Source organism: Mobula hypostoma, chromosome 11 (assembly GCF_963921235.1).
Source record: "Mobula hypostoma chromosome 11, sMobHyp1.1, whole genome shotgun sequence".
Classification (NCBI taxonomy): Eukaryota; Metazoa; Chordata; class Chondrichthyes; order Myliobatiformes; family Myliobatidae; genus Mobula; species Mobula hypostoma.
The window spans coordinates 16,262,480-16,286,347 of NC_086107.1; the positions used below are offsets into that span (position 1 = coordinate 16,262,480).

At 43.2% G+C, this 23,868-nt stretch overlaps 1 protein-coding gene across 5 annotated transcripts in view; it reads right to left on the reverse strand.

Moving 5' to 3' along the window:
- Positions 1-1,793: 1,793 nt before the first annotated feature.
- nadsyn1 (NAD synthetase 1) overlaps positions 1,794-23,868 on the reverse strand; it is an 84,354-nt gene continuing 62,279 nt past the window's right edge. For 3 of the 5 annotated variants that reach the window (XM_063061706.1, XM_063061704.1, XM_063061705.1), the window contains exons 13-21: positions 20,748-20,850; positions 17,728-17,896; positions 15,425-15,560; positions 11,880-11,986; positions 10,608-10,739; positions 9,423-9,492; positions 5,505-5,633; positions 4,360-4,536; positions 1,799-2,929 (exon numbers count right to left, since the gene is read on the reverse strand). In XM_063061706.1, the coding sequence (XP_062917776.1) occupies positions 2,906-2,929; positions 4,360-4,536; positions 5,505-5,633; positions 9,423-9,492; positions 10,608-10,739; positions 11,880-11,986; positions 15,425-15,560; positions 17,728-17,896; positions 20,748-20,850 (1,047 nt within the window). In that variant the 3' untranslated portion in view covers positions 1,799-2,905. Of the gene's footprint in view, positions 2,930-4,359; positions 4,537-5,504; positions 5,634-9,422; positions 9,493-10,607; positions 10,740-11,879; positions 11,987-15,424; positions 15,561-17,727; positions 17,897-20,747; positions 20,851-23,868 lie in introns of all 5 variants that reach the window. The other 2 variants (XM_063061703.1, XM_063061702.1) reach the window with 2 other exon arrangements.

Sequence of the window (23,868 nt, forward strand, 5' to 3'; positions counted from 1 at the left end):
GACAGCACTCAAACATAGAGGCCTACTCTCCAGCCACAGCCAGCTGCCACACAGATTCCTTCTCTGGCAGCAGAGGGATCCCATCAGCGATCAAAAGGCAGGCAGGCAGCACTGAACCCTCACTCACCTTCCGTATTTGCCTCAATGTTTCAATCTTCCTCGACACTTTAATCAGTGAAATGGAGCCAAACATCGGTTCACGCCCTTTCTCCAAGTTTCTTCGCCTCGTGGGCATTCAAGCTCGCGCTCGTTTCCCGGAATCTTCTTGGAGCCAGCAAAGCACTGGATGACTCATCTCCAAACTGTAAATCACAGGGCCTAAGAGTTCCAGGAACACATTTAAGATGAAAAACAGACGTGAAGGTAGTGAAATTAGCAGTTTTGTGGACACTCTGGAAGATGTTGGCCGAGGGCGTGTTGTACGTGGGCATCACCAAGACCTCAATGGTGGAGCTGGCAGCATATGATGAAACATCACAACAGCAGGGAAGGTGGAGGAAGGCTCCAGGAGTGAAGGGTTCCCAGTCGTCATGCCACTGGACCCTGAGCCCAATCCCGATCTGTCAAGTGTAGTGACTGCTCGTGCACCAGTCTCCCGACATCAAAAAAAGTCACACACGGGCTTTGTCCATTAACAGAATCTACCCTAACATCCCAGAGCTAGGTGGATCCTGGATCAGTGTCTACAGCCATCTGAGGAACCACCGATAGACAACCTCCTGGGAGAACACCATACCCGACTCCAGTGATCCACATTACTACAGCACATGGATGTACACGTCAAGTGTTGCCTTAATATCAAGTCTTGCATTGCCTCTGCAGTTCTGCCCTTATATCCAAAGCTGTGGTGGGATCTGGAATGGTGTGCAGCTGGTATAGTCCAAACGAAGCACCAATGTTTAAGTTTATGATGAGTTGGCAGTAACTTTTAAAGCACTGCCCAGAGCACCATCATTTTTGTTGGTGATCACTGAGGTTACCGTCAATGGGAGTTCCCTCCACGGATCAATCAACCTTCCGCTCACCTTTCATACTAGGGTCAAAACATTTTAAAGTACATTTATTATCAAAACATGCAGACCATACATACATACAAGGCTATGGACTCGTTTTGGGGGACTTTGAGGCCTGCAGGTAACAAACGACACAGAGTTCGATTGAAATGACCTGAGCTGAACTGAATATGCCTGGACTCTCTTGATTTTGTGTTTTATATTGTGTTTTTCCCTCATTTATTTTTCTCTTTTTTGCCACTTGCACGATTTGGGTTTTTTTTTGCATGTTGGTGGGGGTGGTGTTTTTCCTGGAATGGGTTCCAGGGTTCTCTGTTTCATGGGTAGATGATGAATCTGGGTTGTAAACTGCATAAATTCTTTGATAATAAATGTACTTTGAACCTTTGAATGTTGCATGTGTTTCTGGATTCTGGTTACCCTTTCTTTTTGCTGTTTTTGAGTGGGAGATCAATGTGGACTGAGGTGCTGTGGCAAAGTGTAGCCCTGCAGCACTGAATACTACTGGACTCCTGATTTGACGTCTGATTTCCTATGTGTTGTTCAATCGCCTTTTGCTATTTGCGCAATTAGTTCCTTTTTTATGTGTTGAGTGTTCAACGTTTTCTTGAACATGATGTTTCTTTATTTTGTGGCTGCCCGTGGGGAGATGAATCTCAGAGTCATATTCTGCAAACATGCTTTGATAATGAATGCACTTTCAATATAAAACCTTGAAGTTTATCTCCCAGCAACACACATAACAGTTGCTGACGAAGGTCCCAGCCTAAAACGTTGACTGTACCTCTTCCTAGAGATGCTGCCTGGCCTGCTGCGTTCACCAGCAACTTTCATGTGTGTTGCTTGAAATTCCAGCATCTGCAGATTTCCTCGTGTTGGAGATTATCTTCTTACAGGTAGTAGCAAAAGAAAGAAACACAAGGGAATCCACTAAAATCCATCAAACATCCAACGTGCAAAAGAAAAAAAAACAAATTGTGCAAACAATTTTAAAAAATGAACAAACAATACACAGAACGTAAATCACAGAGACCACGAAAGTGAGTCCACAGCCACAGAGACAATTCACTGCTCAGGAGAGTGCAGCCAGTCAAGACTCCTGCAACTTGCACCCAATGGTAGTAATGAGAAGAAAGGGAGACGGGTCCGACGCAAGCAGACAGGACAGGCTCAGGTGGGGGATCCTGACTGACACAAGAGTAGTGAGCTGAATACCAGTGGTTAAATTGGCTTAACATCGGTCTGTTTCTCACTCTCGAGCCCGGGCCGCACCGCCTCATTCTGACCCGAGTTTCAATCCGGCCGGAAGTCTGCTCCGGAATTGGCTGACGCAGCCATAGCTGCGTTCTCGAGACTCCAGTTTGCCGAATCCTTCAGGGTACTCCAAAAATGCCCGATCGTTCAGACGGCTCAAAAGCACAGCTCCCAAAGGGAAATTACAGGCTGCAGACTGCAGTGATCATAGTCCAGAAAAAGTATATTTAGCAGAATAGTTTGGTTAGTTGCCCACAAAACGTTACCGTCTAACACCAGCACCAGCTTGGGATGGACTTGCTACTACCAAGAATTCTGTTTCCCCCCTCAGTGTTTGTTTGGCTTGAGGTCAACTTGTTTGTTTGATCTGAGTTCCACCAATTTGGGAGATATGCTATGTTACAAATCCAATGTTGGTACTATTATAGTGCAGGAAAACAGTGTTATTACACAATAAGATAACATTTTAATTAGAACCAATCATGTTATTTTTGGACTGGACATTAGAAAACAAGTTCCGTAGCTAGATTCTCTGAATACATGGCAGGCAGTTGAACTTGATCGTATCAATACATGATGGGCAACTGAGGTAGCAGCATTCAGCTGAGCTCATTGCAAACAGCATCAACACTCCGTCCTTAAGTACTTTCCAGTTTTGTGACCTTAAAAAAGAAAAGAATAACTGACATTAGAAATAGCAATTACTGAATATATTGTACAATTCATATTAAATTTAATTTCTACAAGATATCCTGTTTAAAAAGACCTTGGAAGTATCAACAACAAACTTCATTTCTCTTCCACGCTGCAGCTTCCAGTAAAGCAAGATTAAGGAGAAATTCTCTTCAAGGAGTATTGATGAGTACACCAAATTTAGATGTTTAAGTCTGTAGGTAGTAGGTGCTTTCGTGTAGAGAATGCAAGCACTTTACAGCAGAGGATGTCAAAATCTCTAGTGGCTGTGCCCCGATCTCATTGTTCCATTTCACCCGTCACTGACCTGTTACTGATCAACTGAGCACCAGTGAGAGACAACTTCATGAATTTGCAATCCTCATCAAATTTCTCTTTCATATCAAAACTCATCATCTCTGTAATCTCCTCTGACTTTTAACAGGTCGGCAAGCCTCCAATTCTCATCTCTTGGCCATCCTTAAATTTAACCAGTCAACTTGCCTGCTAAGACCCTGAGCCCCAGAATGGCCTCCAGAACTCATTCTGCCTCCCACCATCCAGAGACACAAACAGATACAAGCGAGGCAGAAATTCACTTGTGTTTCTTTCCATTTTGTGCATTATAGTCAATGTGGTCTCTGCTGTACCAGAGAAAAACAAAACAAATAGAGAATGATGTCATGTTTAATGTGTGATAAATGTTTTCTTTTCTTGTGGCTGTGGCTTGTATGAATCCATGCGCCAGTGATGCTGCTGTGAGCCAGCTTTTCATTGCACCTGTCAAACATGTACTTGCGCACATGAAAATAAACTCGACTTTTAGACTGTATCTGTTCTGCAGAACACAAGAAAAATAGGAAGACTAGGCCACTCCGACTCTCAAGCCTGCCCCGTCATTCAATGTGATTATGGCTAGTCTATGCTGGTCTCAACCGTTCCCTACAACCTTCAATTCCTCAATCTTTCAAACATTCATCAATCTCCACATTAATTATATCTCATCATCTGGCCTAAGCCACCCTCAGTTGAAATTCCTCTGCTCTCACACAGCCTCAGTTGGTAATAATAATAGAAAATGTCAGAAATACTTTGCAGATAAAGCAGCTTCTGTGGAGTGAGTCAGAAACCAAGTCATCAAGTGAAACATTGCTTGTTTGTCTCTTCACAAATGCTGTCTGACTTGCTGAAGTTTTGTTCTTAATTTTGGCTTTCCAGCACCTGTAGCATTTTGCTTTTGCCTCACCAGTAAATGCAGCAACACTGTGTGAGCCACATCATTAAAATATTCTCAGAAGAAATTCCCACCCTCTCTCAGTCCAATCACACCCACCCCCTTCAGTTACATTACCATTGGTTAATACGAGTCAATTTGAACATCCAAGTAGGTTCTCCGGCCAGCTTTATCCGAAAGCCTTACCTGGTTATCTATACACTTGAATTGCAAAGACCAGCTGGTATTGTACAGGAATGGTCGGAGGTCAAAGCGATTATCATCAGGATTATAGTCTTCGGCGTGGTATGAAGGAGTCAGCGTGGTCATTTTGTGCCGGTTAATAGAATACATGCGGAAGAAATGTTTTACCTTCTCAGCCACCTTGAGATAAATTAACATTTCAAATTTACTTCAAAAGCCATGACTTAAATGCTCTTTATATGCTCAACTGCACCTCTTCCTATAGATGCTGCTTGGCCTGCTGCGTTCACCAGCAACTTTGATGTATGTTACTTAAATGCTCTTTCATGTTCCAATCTGAAGGTAATAATTGCTAATTTTACATTATGAGCTTAGTAAGATCTTAGTTAAACTAAAGCGAGAAAGGATATGGACGAAAGGAAGAAATATGATGTAGTTACAAATCCACCTTGGTCATTAAGTGACTCAAGAGAATGAATGCCCTAGTTCAGCTCAGTAACATAATTACTGAGTACCTCTCTTCAAGAACTGTGTTTGCTTTGGATCAAGTCCTTTGCTAATATAACTACTTTGGTTCACAATCAACTTTTCTGCACTACATTACACAGTAGACTGAAGCAAGCCAAAAAAGATACATTTATAAAAATTTTTAAATTCTGGACATTCTGTGAAAAATAACAACACAAGTTTTGCAAATCTAGTGATTTTAACAGAATTGGGTTTATTATCACTGATGTAAGCTATGAAATTTGTCGTTCTGAGGCAGCAGTACAGTGCAGACATAAATTATTAAAAGTTATAATTAAAAAAAAGTAATGCCAAAGAGGAATAGCGATGTGGTGTTCATGGACCATTCAGAAATCTGATTGTAGAGGAGAAGAAGCTGTTCCTAAAACACTGACTGTGGGCCTTTCGCTCCCGTATCTCTTCTCTTTGGTGGTAGTAATGAGAAGAACTTATATGTATACTGTATCTAAATCTGAAACTGAATCTAAACATTGGTCACCAATGTCTTCTCACACCGTTCAGTTCTAACATTATAAAGTACTAACAATATATCCTGAAAGTTTTAGTGGAATTTCTTCTCTAAATTTTAAAATAACATATTCTGTGTACTTACTTGATACTTATTGCAATATTAGGCTCACCTGCCGAGGAGTGCAGACGGTTTTCCATATGTGTATTAGTTTGCAGAACATGCTGTAAGGACCACACTTTGCAATTTTCCTTAGCTTCCCGAACACTGAGAGTTCCCCGTACGTCATTCCCATATCGGCCTATGTGGAAATGATGGATTGAAACACTTGCTTTATGTTGGAATGGAAATCCCCGTCTACATAATAACTGTTGACATCGGTTTAAGATGGCACAGGTGAAACACACTGATGAATTACAGGCAGCAAACAAGTCTACTAACTACTCTATTAATCACACTTTTTCTCAACAACGATCACTGCAGTCAATAGCCTGTAACTTTCCTTTCTGTGATGAGGTTTTGATCCACCAGTAAAACCTGGCATTTTTGTGCTGTGAACTGAAGTCTTGAAGGTGCAGGACAGCTATGGGGTGGCACGTACGAGCCAAACTGAGGAATCGGAGCCCGGGCCCGAGAGCGTATCGAAGTGGCAGGGCCCGGGTCTCAGAATGAGCAAGAAGCCGATATCCCGCCGATTTAAGCACTGGTCCAGATTGAAAGAGTCAGGGTGACGGGCCCAGAGACGAGGAACGGGCTGGTGTTCAGCCTGCTGCTCTGCAAGGTTTACTCTGCGCTGAACTGAGGCTGTGGCCTGCAACGAACGGGCTCCTGGACCAGCTGCAGTGATGACCGAATTCGTGGCTATGAACTTACTTTGGTTAACTTCAGTTTTGAATTATTTGCTTACGTTTTATTGTTTGTATTTTATTTTTGCACATTGGGTGTTTGAAAATCTTTTTTAATGAGCTCTATTGGGTTTCTTTGTTTTGTGGCTGCCTGTAAGGGGAGGAATTTTAAGGTTGTATTTCGTGCACAGTACTTTGATAATAAACGTATTTTGAACTGTAAAAAATGGACTGTACCATCCACCAGGTGGAACGTAACTCTTGCAAACAATAAGCACATTACAGTACATGCTGACTGGTGTGATACCTCTGCAGGATGCATTTCACCTGGGTCAGACTCTGATTAGGCCAACCTGCATTCGTTTCTGATTACATTTTAGATGTGGAGGCTTTGGCGAGCGTGCAGAAGGGGTTTGCCAGGATGCTGCATGGATGAGAGGGCATGTCCTATAAGAAGAGGTTGGGCAAACTTGGGTTGTTTTCTCTGGATAGGCAGAGGCTAACGGGAGACCCGACAGAAGCTTATGATTATGGGAAGCACAGATAGAAAAAACTGCTTGTACCTTTTTCCAAGGGTTGAAATGTCTAATATAAGAGGGTAAGCATTTTATTAATAGAGGACTCTGCGAGTGAGGGGGTTGGGGATTTGATGTTATTGTCGTTTTTTTTCTCTGCAAGGGAGGTGGTTTTCAGGATTTGAGAGTTTTGTTTCTTTTCTTTGTCATGCCGGGGTAGGGGAGTTGATGTCTTTTCTTTCAACAACTCCCATGGTTTTCCTGTATTTCATGGCTATCTGGAGAAGACAAATGTCAGAGTTGTATTGTACATGCATATCTTGACAATAAAATGAACCTTTTTTGACTTAACGGTGAGGAGAGAGGAGTTCACAGGAGGTTGGTGGGGAAAGTATTTTTTTTAAAAAAGAGAGTGGTGGGTGCCTAGAATGAACTGCCAGGGGCAGTGCAAAGGTCTGTGAGAATAGCTGACAGGACCATAGAGGTCTCCCTACCATCCGTTGGGGACATTTAGAAAGAGCACTGCATACACAGGGCCCTTTGTATTATTAAGGGTCCCACCCATCCATATTCCTCTTTGACTTTCCACCATCAGATAGGAGACTCCGATGTATAAAACTAAGAACAGTCAGAATAGGAAACAACAGGAATTCTGCAGATGCTGGAAATTCAAGCAACACACATCAAAGTTGCTGGTGAACGCAGCAGGCCAGGCAGCATCTCTAGGAAGAGGTACAGTCGACGTTTCAGGCCGAGACCCTTCGTCAGGACTAACTGAAGGAAGAGTTAGTAAGAGAGCGCTCTGTCCGCCAGAGAAAGCAGGATCTCCCAGTGGCCACACATTTTAATCCACATCGGATTCCCATTCTGACATATCTATCCACGGCCTCCTCTACTGTAAAGATGAATCCACACTCAGGTTGGAGGAACAACACTTTATATTCCGTCTGGGTAGCCTCCATCCTGATGGCATGAACATCGACTTCTCTAACTTCCGCTAATGCCCCACCTCCCCCTCGTACCCCATCCGTTATTTATTTATATACACACATTCTTTCTCTCACTCTCCTTTTTCTCCCTCTGTCCCTCTGACTATACCCCTTGCCCATCCTCTGGGTTCCCTGCCCCCCCGTCTTTCTCCCCGGACCTCCTGTCCCATGATCCTCTCATATCCCCTTTGCCTATCACCTGTCCAGCTCTTGGCTCCATCCCTCCCCCTCCAGTCTTCTCCTATCATTTTGGATCTCCCCCTCCCCCTCCCACTTTCAAATCTCTTACTAACTCTACCTTCAGTTAGTCCTGACGAAGGGTCTCGGCCTGAAACGTCGACTGTACCTCTTCCTAGAGATGCTGCCTGGCCTGCTGCGTTCACCAGCAACTTTGATGTGTGTTACAGTCAGAATAGGAAACAGTTTCCACTCTCAGGCCTTTAGGCTTCTGAACTCTCTGCCACAGCGCCTTCGAAGTGTCACTGGTTAACCTGTTCTGAACCTTATGGTATTTAATTTAAACACTTTAGTTTGTTGTTTATGTGTGATTCATCTGTAGATGTTATCCTTACCTTTATGAGATATATGTGTTATGTGTACTACTGTGCTTTACACCCTGATTTGGAGAAACATCCCATTTGATGGTATACCTGTATATTGTTAAATGACAATAAATTGACTCGATGGTGGAGACAGATATGATAGAGACATTTAGAGGGCTTTAGAGAGGCACACGGATGTACAGAGAATGTACATCCATGAACATCTCTAAGAGATCCCACAGGCAAAAAGGGATCACCTTAGTTCAGTATTTAATTACTAGTTTAATTCGTTTGGTACATCATTTGCCAAAAGGGTCTGTTCCCGTGTTGCACTGTTCAATATTCTACATGTGCATCACTGGGTGCAGTTGTATAAACCTGATGCACCTTCAGAGCTCTCTGATATTCCCATGTATTAAACTGCAGACACCAAACATTACTTCATTGCAGTCGAGAAGTTGAACGTGATCACTTGTTAATTTTAATGCCCGGGGTGAATCTACACAGAGCATACAATGAAGGCTATTATAAAAGGTCTACAGAAAACAGGCCAAGATTAATAATGACGTTAGATAAAAAGCAAGGAAGTTATAACTGAACTCTTATAAAACACTTTATCTCTGGGCATCACATTTCAGGAAGAATATCTGAATGAAGTGGAGGAACACGTTTACCAGAATGATAAAAATGCAATAAAGATGTCCATAAGATGAAAGTGAGATTTACAGGAAGATCAAATCATTTACTCCAAATTATGTGGCGTTTTGTTAAGTAAAGAAATTGTTTCCAATTCAGTGCAATCACCGATGAATCAACGCTCAGGTGATGACAATATTGACGTGGAACTTTGAGTGCGTGCAAAATTGGGGACCCTTTGAACAGTTTCCAGGAATCCTTGCATGAAGATGAATAGTCACTGAAACCAGACTGAACACTTTCTTCGCAGGAGGCTGGCCAAGTACAAATGTTAGTGTCAAAGGCAAGAAGTATAAAGGACACAGGCAAAGAATAGCTGCATGGCACTTGTAAAAACTTGACCTCCTCAGCTATACCGCTCCATACATCTAAATTTCCATTATGCTTAATAACATCTGGCCCTAATACTTCAATGCTGAGCCTTCTATTTAAAATGGCAAGTGCCAATGCATATTGTAGACAAACGGAAGTTACACTGCATTCAGCAAGCAGGAAACGAGTACCTCGTCCGTCTGTGCTATCTGGCCCTCTGCCAGTGGCTCCAGTTCAGCGGTCGGTGGTGCAGACATAATGCTGTTAACAGAACAACACCATAAACCTCAACACGAACGGACAATGAAAGGCTCAAAGTACTCATATTTATTCATCATATGTACATCGAAAATAACGCAGTGAAATGCATCGTTTGTGTTATCAACCAACACAACTGAATGATTTGCTGGGGGCAGCCTTAAATATCACACTTTCTGCCACCAACATAGCTTGCCCGTAATGCTTGGCAGAACATGGAAGTCAACAAATGACAAAACAACATGAAAACAAGCCTCATTCCTCCCTCCCTCCCAGCCACACACTGACAGTATCTCCAGGATTAAGACCATAAAACAAAGGAGCAGAATTAGATTGTTCAGCTCATTGAGTCTACTCCGCCATTTAATCATGGCTGATGAATTATCTCTCTCAACCCCATTCTCCTGCCTTCTCCCCATAATCTTTGAGGCCCGTATTAATCAAGAACCTATCAACCTCCATGGTAAATATGCTCAATGACTTGACCTGCACAGCATTTGTGCCAATGAATTCCACAGATTCGCCCCCCTCCAGCTAAAGAAATTCCTCCTCAACTCTGTTCTAAAGGGACACCCTCGTATTCTGAGTGTGCCCTCTAGTCCTAAACTCCCCCACTATAGGAACATCCTCTCCACATCCACTCTACCTAGGCCTTCCAATATTTGATGTTTCAATTAGATCCACCCCTCATTCCTCTAAACTACAATGAGTAGAGGCCCAGAGCCATCAATTGCTCCTCATACATTAACCTTTTCATTCCCAGGATCATTCTCATGAACCTCCTCTGGAATATCTCCAATGCTAGCGCATTCTTTGTTAGATAAAGAGGCCCAAAACTGCTCACAACACTCCAAGTGCAGTCTGATCAATGCCTTATAAAGCCTCAGCATTACATCCTTGCTTTTATATTCTAGTCCTCTCAACATCAGTGTGAACATTGAATTTCCTTTCTCCACCACCAACCCAACCTGCAAGATAACCTTCAGGGAATCTTGCAGGAGCGGTCCCATGTTTCTTTGCACTTCTGGCTTCTGAATTTACTCCTCATTGAACCCAAAGGAAGCTCAAATTGCATTTTGAATACAAAATTAAAATAAAAGATAACACTACACACTTACTTTCGGAGAGCCGTGATCTGGAAGTTTTCGATACAGTACTGGATGAAGTTTCTGAGATCTGTCTTACTAATGCCGCCAATTGGATTGATATCTGCACTGGAGCAGTCGTACTTGGTCAGGTATCCTCTGAGACTGTAAAAGATCAGCATGGTAAGGCTAGGGAACCAATTTCTGTTCAACACCCCCACCTCCCCCCCCACCCAATTTTGCACTGGATTTCATATCCACATATCCATAATTGGCTAATTTCAAGGCTGCACCAAAAAGGCATGTTTTCACATGGACTGGAACACCAACTCAATTCTTTCACTCATTTGTTAATGCCATGTTATATGATGCAGGTGATCATGCTCTGCAGAAGTGGTTTTCCATTGCCTTCTTCTGGGCAGTGTCTTTACAAAACGGGTGACACGAGCCATTATCAATACTCTTCAGAGACTGTCTGCCTGGCGTCAGTGATCGCAGGACTTGTGATATGCACCAGCTATTCATATGACCATCTACCACTTGTTCCCCACTAGATGCTGCAAGAAACGCATCGCTCCTGGAGTGGAACTGGGTTGGTCGAAAGGGAAGCATCCATTGTTGATGCAGCCTTGATACTTAAACCCATGAGCACAACGTGCATTAACCACCAGAGACAACACAGCAGCATTAGCACAGGAGCAAGAGACTGCTGGAGGAACTCAGTGGGTCAGGCAGCTTCTGTGGGGAGGAGGAACTGTCAGTGCTAGGAGTTGAAACCCTGCACCAGGACCAAGTCTGGGAGTGCACCCAGTATGGAACTTCTTTTAGTCATTTATCTCACAATCAAGCAGTCCAATGAAATACAGAACTTTTCAAACCAGGCAGGAAAAGCTCATCTCTCATCCATGGGAAAGGTAGAAAAAAACACCACCGAAGGTGAATCTCAGAAATAGAAGCGGGAAGTTCAAGAAATTCTCAGCATGTCGGAGGGAGAAACAAAGTGAATGTCTCAGGTTAAAAAACTCTCATCATATATTTGATTTCTGTCTTCACAACTTCTGCTTGACCCACTAAATGTTAAGCATTCCATCCTCCACAGGTGTTGCAGAGCGCTGACTTGGTTGAGCAGTTAGGGTTACGGGAAAAAGACGGAAGAATGGGGCTGGTAAAATAAGAATCAGCCACGACTGAATGGTGGAGCAGACTCAATGGGCTGAATGGCCTGCTTCTGCTCCTATACTTCAAGGTTTATTCCTCCACAGAGGATGCCTGACTAGATGCGACTTCCACTGGCTTTAATCTCACCTCTCATCCACGTTGGCGGATCCCAGAATCAACAATCCTCCAGGTTTCCCAAGAGTCCATAAGCTCAACTGAGCAAAGAGATAGGCAAGGACCATTCGGATTCTAGCCTTAAATGGACAAAAGATTATTCTATCATGTTAATACCTTCACAAAGGACTCTTACCAAGTACCACATCTAGGATTTCAAACCAAAGCAGCAAATTTTGCATTAAGGAAGCTATTAATTATAATGACTGTTTCCTCCTGATAACGGGACTGTGAACAATGTTACAACAATAGAGCTCTGCCAGTGGGTATAAAACCATTAGAAACACATTAATCTATCAAACATGTTTCTATTGCCAAGGCAGACGTTACAGGTCTAATTCAAAAGTACAGTACTGTGCAAAAGACTTGGGCACATGTACAGTATATAGCCAGATTTTCCAAGTCAGTGGCACATTACTATATTTGTCAACATGGAGTGGTGAGCAGGTTTGCAGGAGGAAAGGATGTTGGGAATGGGGAGGGTGAGGCACTGCGGGAGGGGTGAAGGACAGGTGGCAGAGAAGGAGTCTCAGGGGCAGGGAGTGGCGCGAGGGCAGACACACACAGCCCTGAGACTCCGGGCAAGATAATCTGATTCCAAACAATTGGTTTATTGATCACTACAGAATGTCTCTCTGGTGTTTCCCACTCCTTCCCCACCTCCTTCCCCTTTTCCCAACCATGATTCCCCTCTCCCTGACCCCTTCCCACTCTCAGTCTGCAGTAAAGACCCATATTAGAATCAGGGTCTTCATCACTTGCATATGTCATGATCTATTTTTCCGGCAGTACAATGCAATACTTAAAATTAATACAGTGCTATACAAAGAGGTCTTCGGCACATCGGCTACATATATGTGTCTAAAAATTTTGCACAGTACTGTACTCTCATACGAGGTTAGTGCACAGAAAAGATACCTTCTTGTGTTTCAGCAGATTGAGAATGTGCACAGAGAAACACTGAAAAAAAGGAAGTCATAAAGTAAATTCAAAACATCTGGTCTAAGACCAGGCACAAGGAATAAGATGTTCTGTGAATAAATATTGCAATTGAACATTTATCTAAACTTCTGCAAAATAATCACATGCATTTTAACAAGTTGGTTCACCAAGAGGATGCCTTGGAAATATTAACTGCTTTAAAAAGGTGATCTTGGATGCCTTCTGCTGCATATATTATGATAATTCTCCAAAACCTCTGAAGTGAGAGGTCACAATCCAGGACAGGTTACTGAAGAACCAAATAAATGTTACCAGGTATTCATTAACTTGGGGAAGGTACTATCACATGAGGAGTGTTTGATGACTCTAGGCCTATATTCGCTGAAATGTAGATGAATGAAAGGCCGGTATCTCATTGAAATCTATTGAATATTGAAAGGCTTAGACGTGGAGAAGATGATTCCAACAGTGGGGTGAGTCTAGGACCAGAGGGCATGGTCTCAGAATACAAGGAATCTCATTAGAACAGAGATGACGAGGAATTTGTTCAGCTAGAGAGTGGAGAATTTGTGGAATTGATTGCTACAGACAGTAATGGAGGCCAAGTCAATGAGCATATTTCACATGGAGGTTGACAAGTTCTTGATTGGTAAGAGGCTCAAAGGTTATAGGGAGAAGGCAGGAGAATGGGGTTAAGATGGATAATAAATCAGCCACAATCAAATGGCAGAGCCGGCTCAATGGGCTGAATCACCCAATTCTACTCCTATATCTTCTGGTCTTCTGGTCCTGCAGAGGGGTGACTGGACTGTTCAATCAGCTGTGCACAAATCAATAATACAGAATTACTGCAGACTCCCAACTGTGCTCCCAGGGACATGATTTCCACTATAAGCCGATGTTAGACGTATTGGGATCAGTGTGCGATCATCATAACTCACCCACCTCCATAAACTGTAACTGAACCATATCAGACAGTTCATGTGAATGTGGCAAATGTGCTTGAGGCCGACTGAACGTGCAGTGAACCGATTGGGCCTCCTACACACAGAAGGCTCTCTCTTCTTTTCCGCAGGCGTAATACCACTTCCCTGAACAAGGTGGCACACGAATCCTAAGAAGATTGAGGCAAGCAAGGCTCCCCCTTCCTACCCTGGCATCTTAACTGCATTTTACAGGAGCACCATTGAGAACGTCCTGACAAGTTGCATCTCCGTCTGGTATGGGAGCAGTCGAGCATCAGACCAGAAGTCCCGACAAAGAACTGTGCGAACAGCTGAGAGGATCATAGGGGTCTCCCTGCCATCCATCAGGACATTTATCAGAAGCACTGCATAAGCAGGGCCCTTAGTATTGTTAAGGATCCCACCCATCCATCCAGCATCCTCTTTGGCTTTGTCCAATCAGGCAGGAGACTACGATGCTTAAAAACAAGAACGGTCAGGATGAGAAACAGTTCCTTTCCCACAGGCCATTAGGCTTCTGAACTCCCTGCCACGTCATATCCTAAGTGTCACTGGTTAATCTGTTCCGTACCTTACAGTATTTAATATTACAGTAATGCACTTTAGTTGGTTAATTATGTGTGATTTACCTGTAGATTTTATCCTTACCCTCATAAGTTATCATGTGTTATGTATACCACTGTGCTTTACACCCTGGTTCGAAGAAATGTTGGGTCGTGTATATATATGGTTATGTACATTATATACATGTGTGCGCAGCTCTCCGGTGAAAATGATATCGTATCCGTTAAATAGGGGCTGTGGACAATTGTGATTTGATTGAGAATGGACGTGAAAGCACAGAGGAACATCTGGAGAAATTTCTGAAACACCCGTTCGCTGCTGTCGTTACTGTGTGGTTGGGAATCTTTCAGAGGGTAGGCCTCAAAATCCCCGGCCTTGCCTGCTTTTGACAACCGAGAAGGAGGTCGAATCGTTCGGAGAGAGACGCCGCTCGGTACTTGGTGTTGGAGAGCTGATCAGAGTTCGAAGTTTTCGGATGACTCAGAGTCAGGTTGTGGTCGGCATGGCAGGGAGAGTTTTTCTTCCCTCTCCCGACTGCGTGAGATGTGGGACATTTGAGAAACTTTGAACTTTACTGTGTTCACGGACTTCTTCATCAAGTTATGGTATTGTTACACTGTTTGTAATTATATGTTAAAATTATGTGGTTTTGTCAGTTTTTTCAGTCTTGGTTTTTCCTGTGTTTTGTGATATCACACTGGAGGAAATAATGTATCATTTCTTAATGCATGCATTACTAAATGACAATAAAAGAGGACTACGTGTCTTCATAATCATATATAGTTAAATGACAATAAACTTGACTTTCGAGTACGTATACATTTTATCTCAGTGGGCCCAATTCATCGATCCTGCACTGTCGGTCGCCCCCACGTGTACTGAGGCTGACAAGACTGAGTAAAAGTGTTTAATCCTACTACACCATTGTTGTTCTTGCTCCACACATGCATAACAGTAACTAGAAACAAGAGTGTATTATGTCCCATCTTCATCTATCGCATACACCATGCAAGTGACATTGGCAAAGAAACAATTGGTTCTACGTACCTGCAAATTCTGAAGAGCGATGTTCTCCCGGCTACAGCCACCGTGCACTGTAAATTGTGGTAATTTGCCAGTTACCAACTTGAAAATCATAATCACAGCCTTCACAGCAGGGTCAATGTTCAGGTTTATGTGATGACTGAAATAAAATCATAAGAGTACGGAGGTTAAACGCAAATTAACATCCACCCAGTGGCCACTTTCTTAGCTACACCTGCTCATTATGAAAATGTCTAACCAGTCAATCATTTGGCAACAATTCAATGTATAAAAGTGTGCAGACATGGTCCCGAGGTTCAGTTATTGTTCAGATCGAACATAATGGGGAAGAAATATGACGTAGGTGACTTTGACCATAGAATGATCGCTGGTGCCAGATGGGGTAGTTTGAGTATCTCAGAAACTGCTGATCTCCTGGGATTTCCACAAACAATAGTCTCTAGAGTTTATGGTGCAAAAAGCACAGAAACATCCATCGAGCTGCAGTTCTGCGGGTGAAAATGCCTTGCTAATGAGAGAAGTCAGAGCAGATTGGCCAGACTAGTCGAAACTGAAGGGAAGGCGACAGCAACTCAAAACGATCATGTGTTACAATACTGGTGTGCAGAAGAGCATCTCTCAACACACATCTCAAACCTTAGTGTGGATGAGCTACAGTAGCAGGAGACTATTAACATACATTCTGATGTCTCTTTACTAGGTGCAGGAGGTGCCAAATAAAGTGACCACTAAGTGTAGAGTGGAATTTTACAACAAAGGTCCTCTCAAAGCTATATGTTTATGATCTCCGCTGACAATGCTCACTATGGGGTGTTAGCTTTCATAAGTTGAGGGATAGAGTTTAAGAGTCATGAGGTAATGATGCAGCTCTATAAAATTCTGGTTAGGCCACACTTGGAGTACTGTGTCCAGTCCGGGTCGCCTCACTATAGGAAGGATGTGGAAGCATTGGAAAGGGTACAGAGGAGATTTACCAGGATGCTGCCTGGTTTAGAGAGTATGCATTATGATCAGAGATTAAGGGAGCTAGGGCTTTACTCTTTGGAGAGAAGGAGGATGAGAGGAGACGTGATAGGGGTGTACAAGATAACAAGAGGAATAGATACAGGGGATAGCCAGCGCCTCTTCCCCAGGGCACCAATGCTCAATAAAAGAGGACATGACTTTAAGGTAAGGGGTGGGAAGTTCAAGGGGGATATTAGAGGAAGGTTTTTTACTCAGAGAGTGGTTGGTACGTAGAATGCACTGCCTGAGTCAGTGGTGGAGGCAGATACACTCGTGAAGTTTAAGAGACTACTAGACAGGTATATGGAGGTATTTGAGGTGGGGGGTTATATGGGAGGCAGGGTTTGAGGGTCAGCACAACTTTGTGGGCCGAAGGGCCTGTAATGTGCTGTACTATTCTATGCTCTATGTTCTATATGCTAATGACTGCCATGCAATCGCTTCATATTTTATACTTTCTTACACGTAGGAGCTCATTCAGCCAGCTCAGAGCAACATGATCAAACCCAGTCTCCCATGTTTCCTGGAAACCAAGACTCCACCAGGTTCTGATTAATAACCCCTGATTCTCCCATCCCACCCACCCCAAGGACAATTAACCAACAACCAATGGCTTATTGGGATGACAGGGGAAACTAGGGCGCATGTCCACCGGGGAAACTTGCAAACTCCACACAGATAGCACAAGAGGTCAGAGATAAATTTGGGTCATGGGAACTGTGATACAGCTGCACTACCGACATGGTTACCATGCGCTACTGCATTTCTACAGGACATGCCCTCTTCTCACCACCATTAGAGAGGAAGTACAGGAGCCTGAAGACACACACTCAACATTTTTGGAAAAGCTTCTTCCCCTCTGCCATCAGATGTCTGAATAGACAGTGAACCCAAGAACGATATCTCATTATTTCTGCTCTACTTACTATATATATGTATGAGTGGGTGTATGATAGGCTTAAGAAATGCAGATAAATGTTCCTACTATATCAAGTTGAACAGAATGTCAAGCTGAAAGACAGAACTTTGCTTTTGAAATGAAAATACTGAAAGGTGGGCCAAAAATCACAGGTAAGAAAGTTCCTTGAAAGATAATGAAAAATGTTTATACAAATTAAAATTAATCAACGTTTTGTCTTCAAAACAGGTTCTGCACTGCAAGCACTATTGAGTGAACTCAACAAACCTTAAAAACACTAGCTCATTAGTTTCCAGTGTTATAAATCATTGTTCAAGGTTCAGAACGTTGGACAAGTGAATGAACCAATTCTGCACAGTTAGTGTTTCCATTCATGCCTCACCTGCCTATTTGCTCAGCTACCTCTTTGGCCCGGTTACAGGTATCTTGAGACGAGTTCTCACTGGCCATGTAGCAAGTGGTGAAGATGTGTCGACAGAATTCCCGCGGGTCTTTGGGTGTGTAATTAGGATCATTGACAATCCTCCGGGCATCTTCCAGCACCTGCTGATCTGAATGGACATTACAGTAACTTTCAAAGCTAATTCACAGGTTATGACTTCTATAGGTGTGTGGCAGAGAGTATATTGATTGACTGCATCACAGCCTGGTATGGAAACACCAACATCTTTGAATGGAAAATCCTACAAAGAGTAGTGTATTCAGCCCAGTACCACATGGGTAAAGCCCTCTCGACCATCGAGCCCCTCTACATGAAACAATGTCGTAGGAAAGCAGCATCCATCATCAGAGATCCCCACCTCATAGGTCATAGTCCCTTCTCACTGCTGCCATCAGGTAGATGGTACAAGTTCCACAGGACTCGCACCACCAGATTACTACCCCTCAACCATCAGGCTCTTGAATAAAGTGGGATAACTACACAACTTCACTTACCCATCATTGAAATGTTCGCATAACCAATGATCTCGCTTTCAAGGACTCTTCGTCTCATTGTCTCATGTTGTCTATTTATTAATATTTGTATTTGCAGTTTGTCGGCTTCTGAACTCTACTGATCTTTCATTGATCTTGTTGTAGTTACTATTCTATAGATTTGCTGAGCATGTCCAAAGAAAATGAATCTCAGGGTTGTATATGGTGACATACGTACTTTGATAGTCCGCAATAAGCAGTATTTTGATTTAAAACCTGGTGAAAGTTGTTAAATTGATTACTCTAAATATTTCTACTTAAAAGCAAAATTGTTGTGTTGCTGATTGTTAATCATCTTGGACTAATAATCTAAACGTGAGAGTTCAAAGCACACCATGTCAGAAGAGGAATTTACATTTAACAAATTAATTTAAAATATCCAGCGTGTACCCTGAGTAGTGGTACTAGTTTCAATTGGTATGGGTTTCAATGGGAACACATAATGTCAGAGAAATGTATACAATATACATCCTGAAATTCTTTTTCTTCGCAAACATCCACAGAAACAGAGGAATGCCCCAAAGAATGAATGACAGTTAAATGTTAGAACCCCAAAGCCACCCCCAACTCCCCCTCCCATGCACAAGCAGTAGCAAAGTAATGACCCTCTCCCCCATCAGCAAAAAGCATCAGCACACTCCACCGAGCACCGAGCATGCAGCAAAGCATCATAGTGGCTATGAAGATAAGTATCTTCATAAAAATCCAAGTTGTTCTGCAAATCAAAATGGCTGACCGTGTTTCTATAATGTGGGTGATGTTGAAATGCTGAGAAGCCTTTCATTTCAAAGACATTAGCCTTTCCGGCAACATCCCACCATTTGTGATTGTTTTTTCCTTTTAATATTTTAAAATAAACTTTGGATACCACAGGAAGCCAGGCAGTAGAGACAAATAACGTATTGGTTACAACTCCAATGAGTTCACCTCACACATTAACCCCAGCAACAGGGCTCTATCAACAGCCTGCCAGTACTAGTCAGCACATAGATGGTTTATTTATTTGTTTAAAGATACAGTGCAGAACAGGACCTTCAGCCTAACGAGCCACACTGCCTAGCAACCCAACTATTTAACACCAACCTAATCACAAGACAATTTACAATGACCAATTAACCTACTAACCAGTCTGTCTTTGGACTGTGGGAGGAAACCTACGCAAGGGGAGAACATACAAACTCCTTACAGAGGGCACCGGAATTGAACTCTGAACTCCAGAACACCCCGGGCTGTAATAGCGTCATGCTAATGGCTACACTACCCACGTCTGAGATTTGGGGCACAAACACAAGAAAATTTGCAGATGCTGGAGGTCCAAAGCAACACACACAAAATACTGGAGGAACTCAGCAGGCCAGGCAGCATCTATGGAAAAGAGTAAATAGTCGGCTTTTCGGGCCTTGAGCCTTCCTCAGGACTGAAGAAGGGTCTCGGCCCAAACCGTCGAAAGTTTACTCTTTTCCTTTGATGCTGTCTGGCCTGCTGAGTTCCTCCATCGTTTTGTGTATGTTGCTCTGAGATTTGGGGAATGGTTGGGACAACTCAATTCCTTTCCCTCTGTGAGGAGAATGAACTTGGCTACCCATCCAGAGTCCGGTGGGACCTAATGAAATACGTCAGGTTCGTGTCAACTTGGTGGATAAACTGATTAAACATTTTGCATTGGTTAGGGCCAGGTCACCTCAAATGATCAATGCATAGTGTTTTGATATCAAGCCAGCCAAATGCCTTTTGTAGATTAATTATTCATGACAGTGGCACATCAGATGTGGCCACAAACCTGAATCCTGGGGCTCAAGACTCAGGTCTATATTGATGGTGGTTGGGGTTTGGTTTTAATTCAACACCTGAGTAGATCTCTAAATATAAGGAACCATGAGAATTTACTCAGTATCACTACCAAGTTAGTTGCAATTTGGTATGAAACACAAGCTACCCCAATGCAAAACAGAAAAACATTCCATAATGTAACACGAGCTGGCCAGTGGCGTATGCACCACACTTCAAGGCGAGTGGTCCCGGGTTCAAATCCGGCCGGCTCCTTGCACGCTTTCCATCTGTGCTGTGTTGAGTGTCGAGCTAGCAACTCAGCCTCATAAAAAACAAAGAAACCTCAAGGTTGCGGGCCCGCTGTGCCACCAGGAACAACAGCAATAACGCAACGCTGCTGTTATCAACCACTGGTTGTTACTAAGTAAGGACAGGCACCAAGGGTCAAAGTCTTTGCACACTTGAACCCAAATAGACCACGTTTTGGGTAAGAAAATCAGATTGAATGGGAGAGTTGGGTTCACACACAGTATCAGCTGCAACATTACTGAATGACGGGGAAGATTTGACAACAGTATGGACAACCCCTACCTCTATCACAAAAGACAGGGGACTGGGAGTGTAAATGAGACAAAATGGATCCGCACAGTTACTTACTTCCATTTGACACAGCAGAGCACACTTGACAACACATGGAATAGACAATGCAGGCTGAGGCCGAACTATCAATGCCCCCACTGAGAGGGAGAAAAAAACCAGCCTGTGGACACAGAAAGAACAGGATGAAATGGCAGGAAATGACAAGCAAGGAGCCTGCTAAACCCAGAACATCTCCCACATAGATCCTTCCTGCCGGTTCACCAGTGCAGGGACAGGTACACAGTGGGGAGTATCCTGACTGGCTGTATCATGCCTGTTATGGAAACACCAGTGGCCAAAGGTCTACAAAAAGGGGTGGATTAAGTCCAGTTCATCACGGATAAAGCCCTCCCCACCATCGAGCACATCTACAAGGAGCGCTGCCGCAAGAAAGCAGCATCCATTATCAAGGACCCTGCCATCCAGACCATCCTCGCTTCTCGCTGCTGCTATTGGGAAGGAGATACCCCAGGGGCCCTAGGTCCCACTTCATCAGGTTCAGGAAGATATAACCCCTCAACCATCAGGCTCCTGAACTGACATGGATAACTTCATTCAGCTATACACTGAACTTACAATGACTTTACAACTTATGTTGTCTATTATTTATGTTTTTTTTTGTATTTGCACAGTTTCTCCTCTTTTGCACCTTGGAGGCCACGGACCGACATGTCAGAATGGGAATGAGAAGTCAAACTGAAATGGGTGGCCACCGGGAAACCTCGTCTTTCATGGGGGACCGAGCAAAGGTGCTCGCCAAAGCTATTCATTAATGAAAAAGTGTAAGGAAATGCACCCACAATCAATGTATCTGTGACAATCTAGGATCTTCCTCAGATGCTGCCCCACCACCACCACACCGCTTCTCATTTCTAGCACACCCTGTTGTTATTTCGTATTTCCAGCATCTGCAGCTTTCAATGAGGAAATCTAAACGAAGTGGCCACTTTATTCGGTACACCTGCTCGTTAATGAAATTATCTAATCAGCCAATCATGTGTCAACAATTCAATACATAAAAAAACATACAGACATGGTCAAGAGATTCAGCTGTTGTCCAGACCAAACATCAGAATGGGGAAGAAATGTGATCTGAGTGACTTTGACTGTGGAATGATTGTTGGTGCCTGATGGGATGGTTTGAGAATCTCACAGACTGCTGATCTCCTGGGATTTTCACGTACAACAATCTCTAGAGTTACAGAGAATAGTGCAAAAAAACCCAAAAAACATACAGTGAGTGGCAGTTCTGTGAGTGAAAACACCTTGTTGATTAGAGAGGTCAGAGGAGAATGGCCAGACTGGTTCAAGCCGACAGGAAGGCGAATGTAACTCAAGTAATCACTGGTTGAGAGTGCTGTCACAACAACATTGCACTCAACATCAGTACGACCAAAGAGTTGACTGTGGAAATGGAGGTCAAGGGAACACATGCCAGTCCTCATCGAAGGTTCAGCAGTGGAAAGGATAAGCAGTTTCAAGTTCCTGGGTGACAACATCTCTGAAGATCTTTCCTGGGCCCAACACATCGACGCAATTACAAAGAAGGCACAACAGTGGGTATATTTCATTAGGAGTTTGGGGAGACTAAGCTTGTCATCAAAGTTTCTCACAAATTTCTACAAACATACTATGGAGAGCATTCTAACTGGTTGTATCACCGTCTGGTATGGAGCGGCTTCTGCATAGAATCGGAAAAAGCTGCAGAAAGTTGTAACTCAGCCAGATCCATCATGAGTGCTCGCCTCCCCAGCATCCAGGACACCTCAAAAATGCAGCACCCATCATTAGGGACCCCCGTAATCTGGGACATGCCCAAGGTGGTGGTACAGGGGCCTGGAGACACACACTCAGCAGATTCTTCCCCTCTGACTAGACCATGAACCCACATACATTACCATACGATTTTTTGCTCTTTTTTTTGCACTACTTCTTGAATTTACTATTATATGTATTTCTTATTGTAATTTATATTTTTAGCGTTAATGCATTGCCATGCACTGCTGCAAAGCAACAAGTATGACGTTACATGCCAGTGATATTAAACCTGATTCTGAACCACACTTTACAACAGTGGTGTGCAGAAGAGCATGTCTGATCGCACGTCGAACCTTGAAGTTGCAGCAGAAGACCACAAACATACACTCAGTGACCACTTTACTGTACCTAATAAAGTGGCCACTGAGCGTAGAGGGGTATTTTCCCACAAAGATCCTCTCAGAGAAGCTTCATAAAGTGTACGATACCCATAAACTAACATTTGAAAATCACAGGGTGCAATTAAACACACACAACACAAGGAGGAGCTGTGGCACTAAATATTCATGTCCAAACACAGGGCACCAAGGAATGAAATCACATCAGCTCACCCACCCAGTCGTTCCGTCCTGATGGAAAAAAACAGGAATGCACTCCCAGTGGAGGATCAAAATTCAAGATTCAAATTTATTTATCATATGTACAGTACTGTGCAAAAATCTTAGGCACATATATTATATATACAGTTTGTGTGTGTATATATAGTTAGGGTGCCTAAGACTTTATATTATGTCTTACCAGTTACCAAATAACACTTAATACTACTGAACTAATATAGAGCTCAGTCATAGAGAAGTCCAGCACAGAAACAGCCCCTTCAGCCCATTTAGTCTATGCTGAAACCATTTAAATTGCCTACTCCCATCGACCTGCACTAAGACCATACCCCTACCATCAATGTACCTATTAAAACTTCTCTTAAACATTGAAATCAAGCTCGCATGCACAACTTATGCTGACAGCTCATTCTACACTCTCACAACCCTCTAAGTGAAGAAGTTTCCCCTCATGTTCCCCTTAAACTTTTCACCTTCCACCCTTAACCCATGACCTCTGGTTGAAGTCCCACCCTACCTCAATGGAAAAAGCCCACTTGCATTTACCCTATCTCTACCCCTCAGAATTTAGCAGACCTCTATCAAATCTCCCCTCAATCTTCTACATTCCAAGCAATAATGTCTTAACCTATTCAATCTTTCCTTATAACTCAGGCCCTCCAGACCCAGCAACATTCTTCTAAATGTTCTCTGTTCTCTGTCAACCTTGTTTACATCTTTCCTGTAGACTGGTGACCAAGACTGCACCCAGCTACTCCAATACT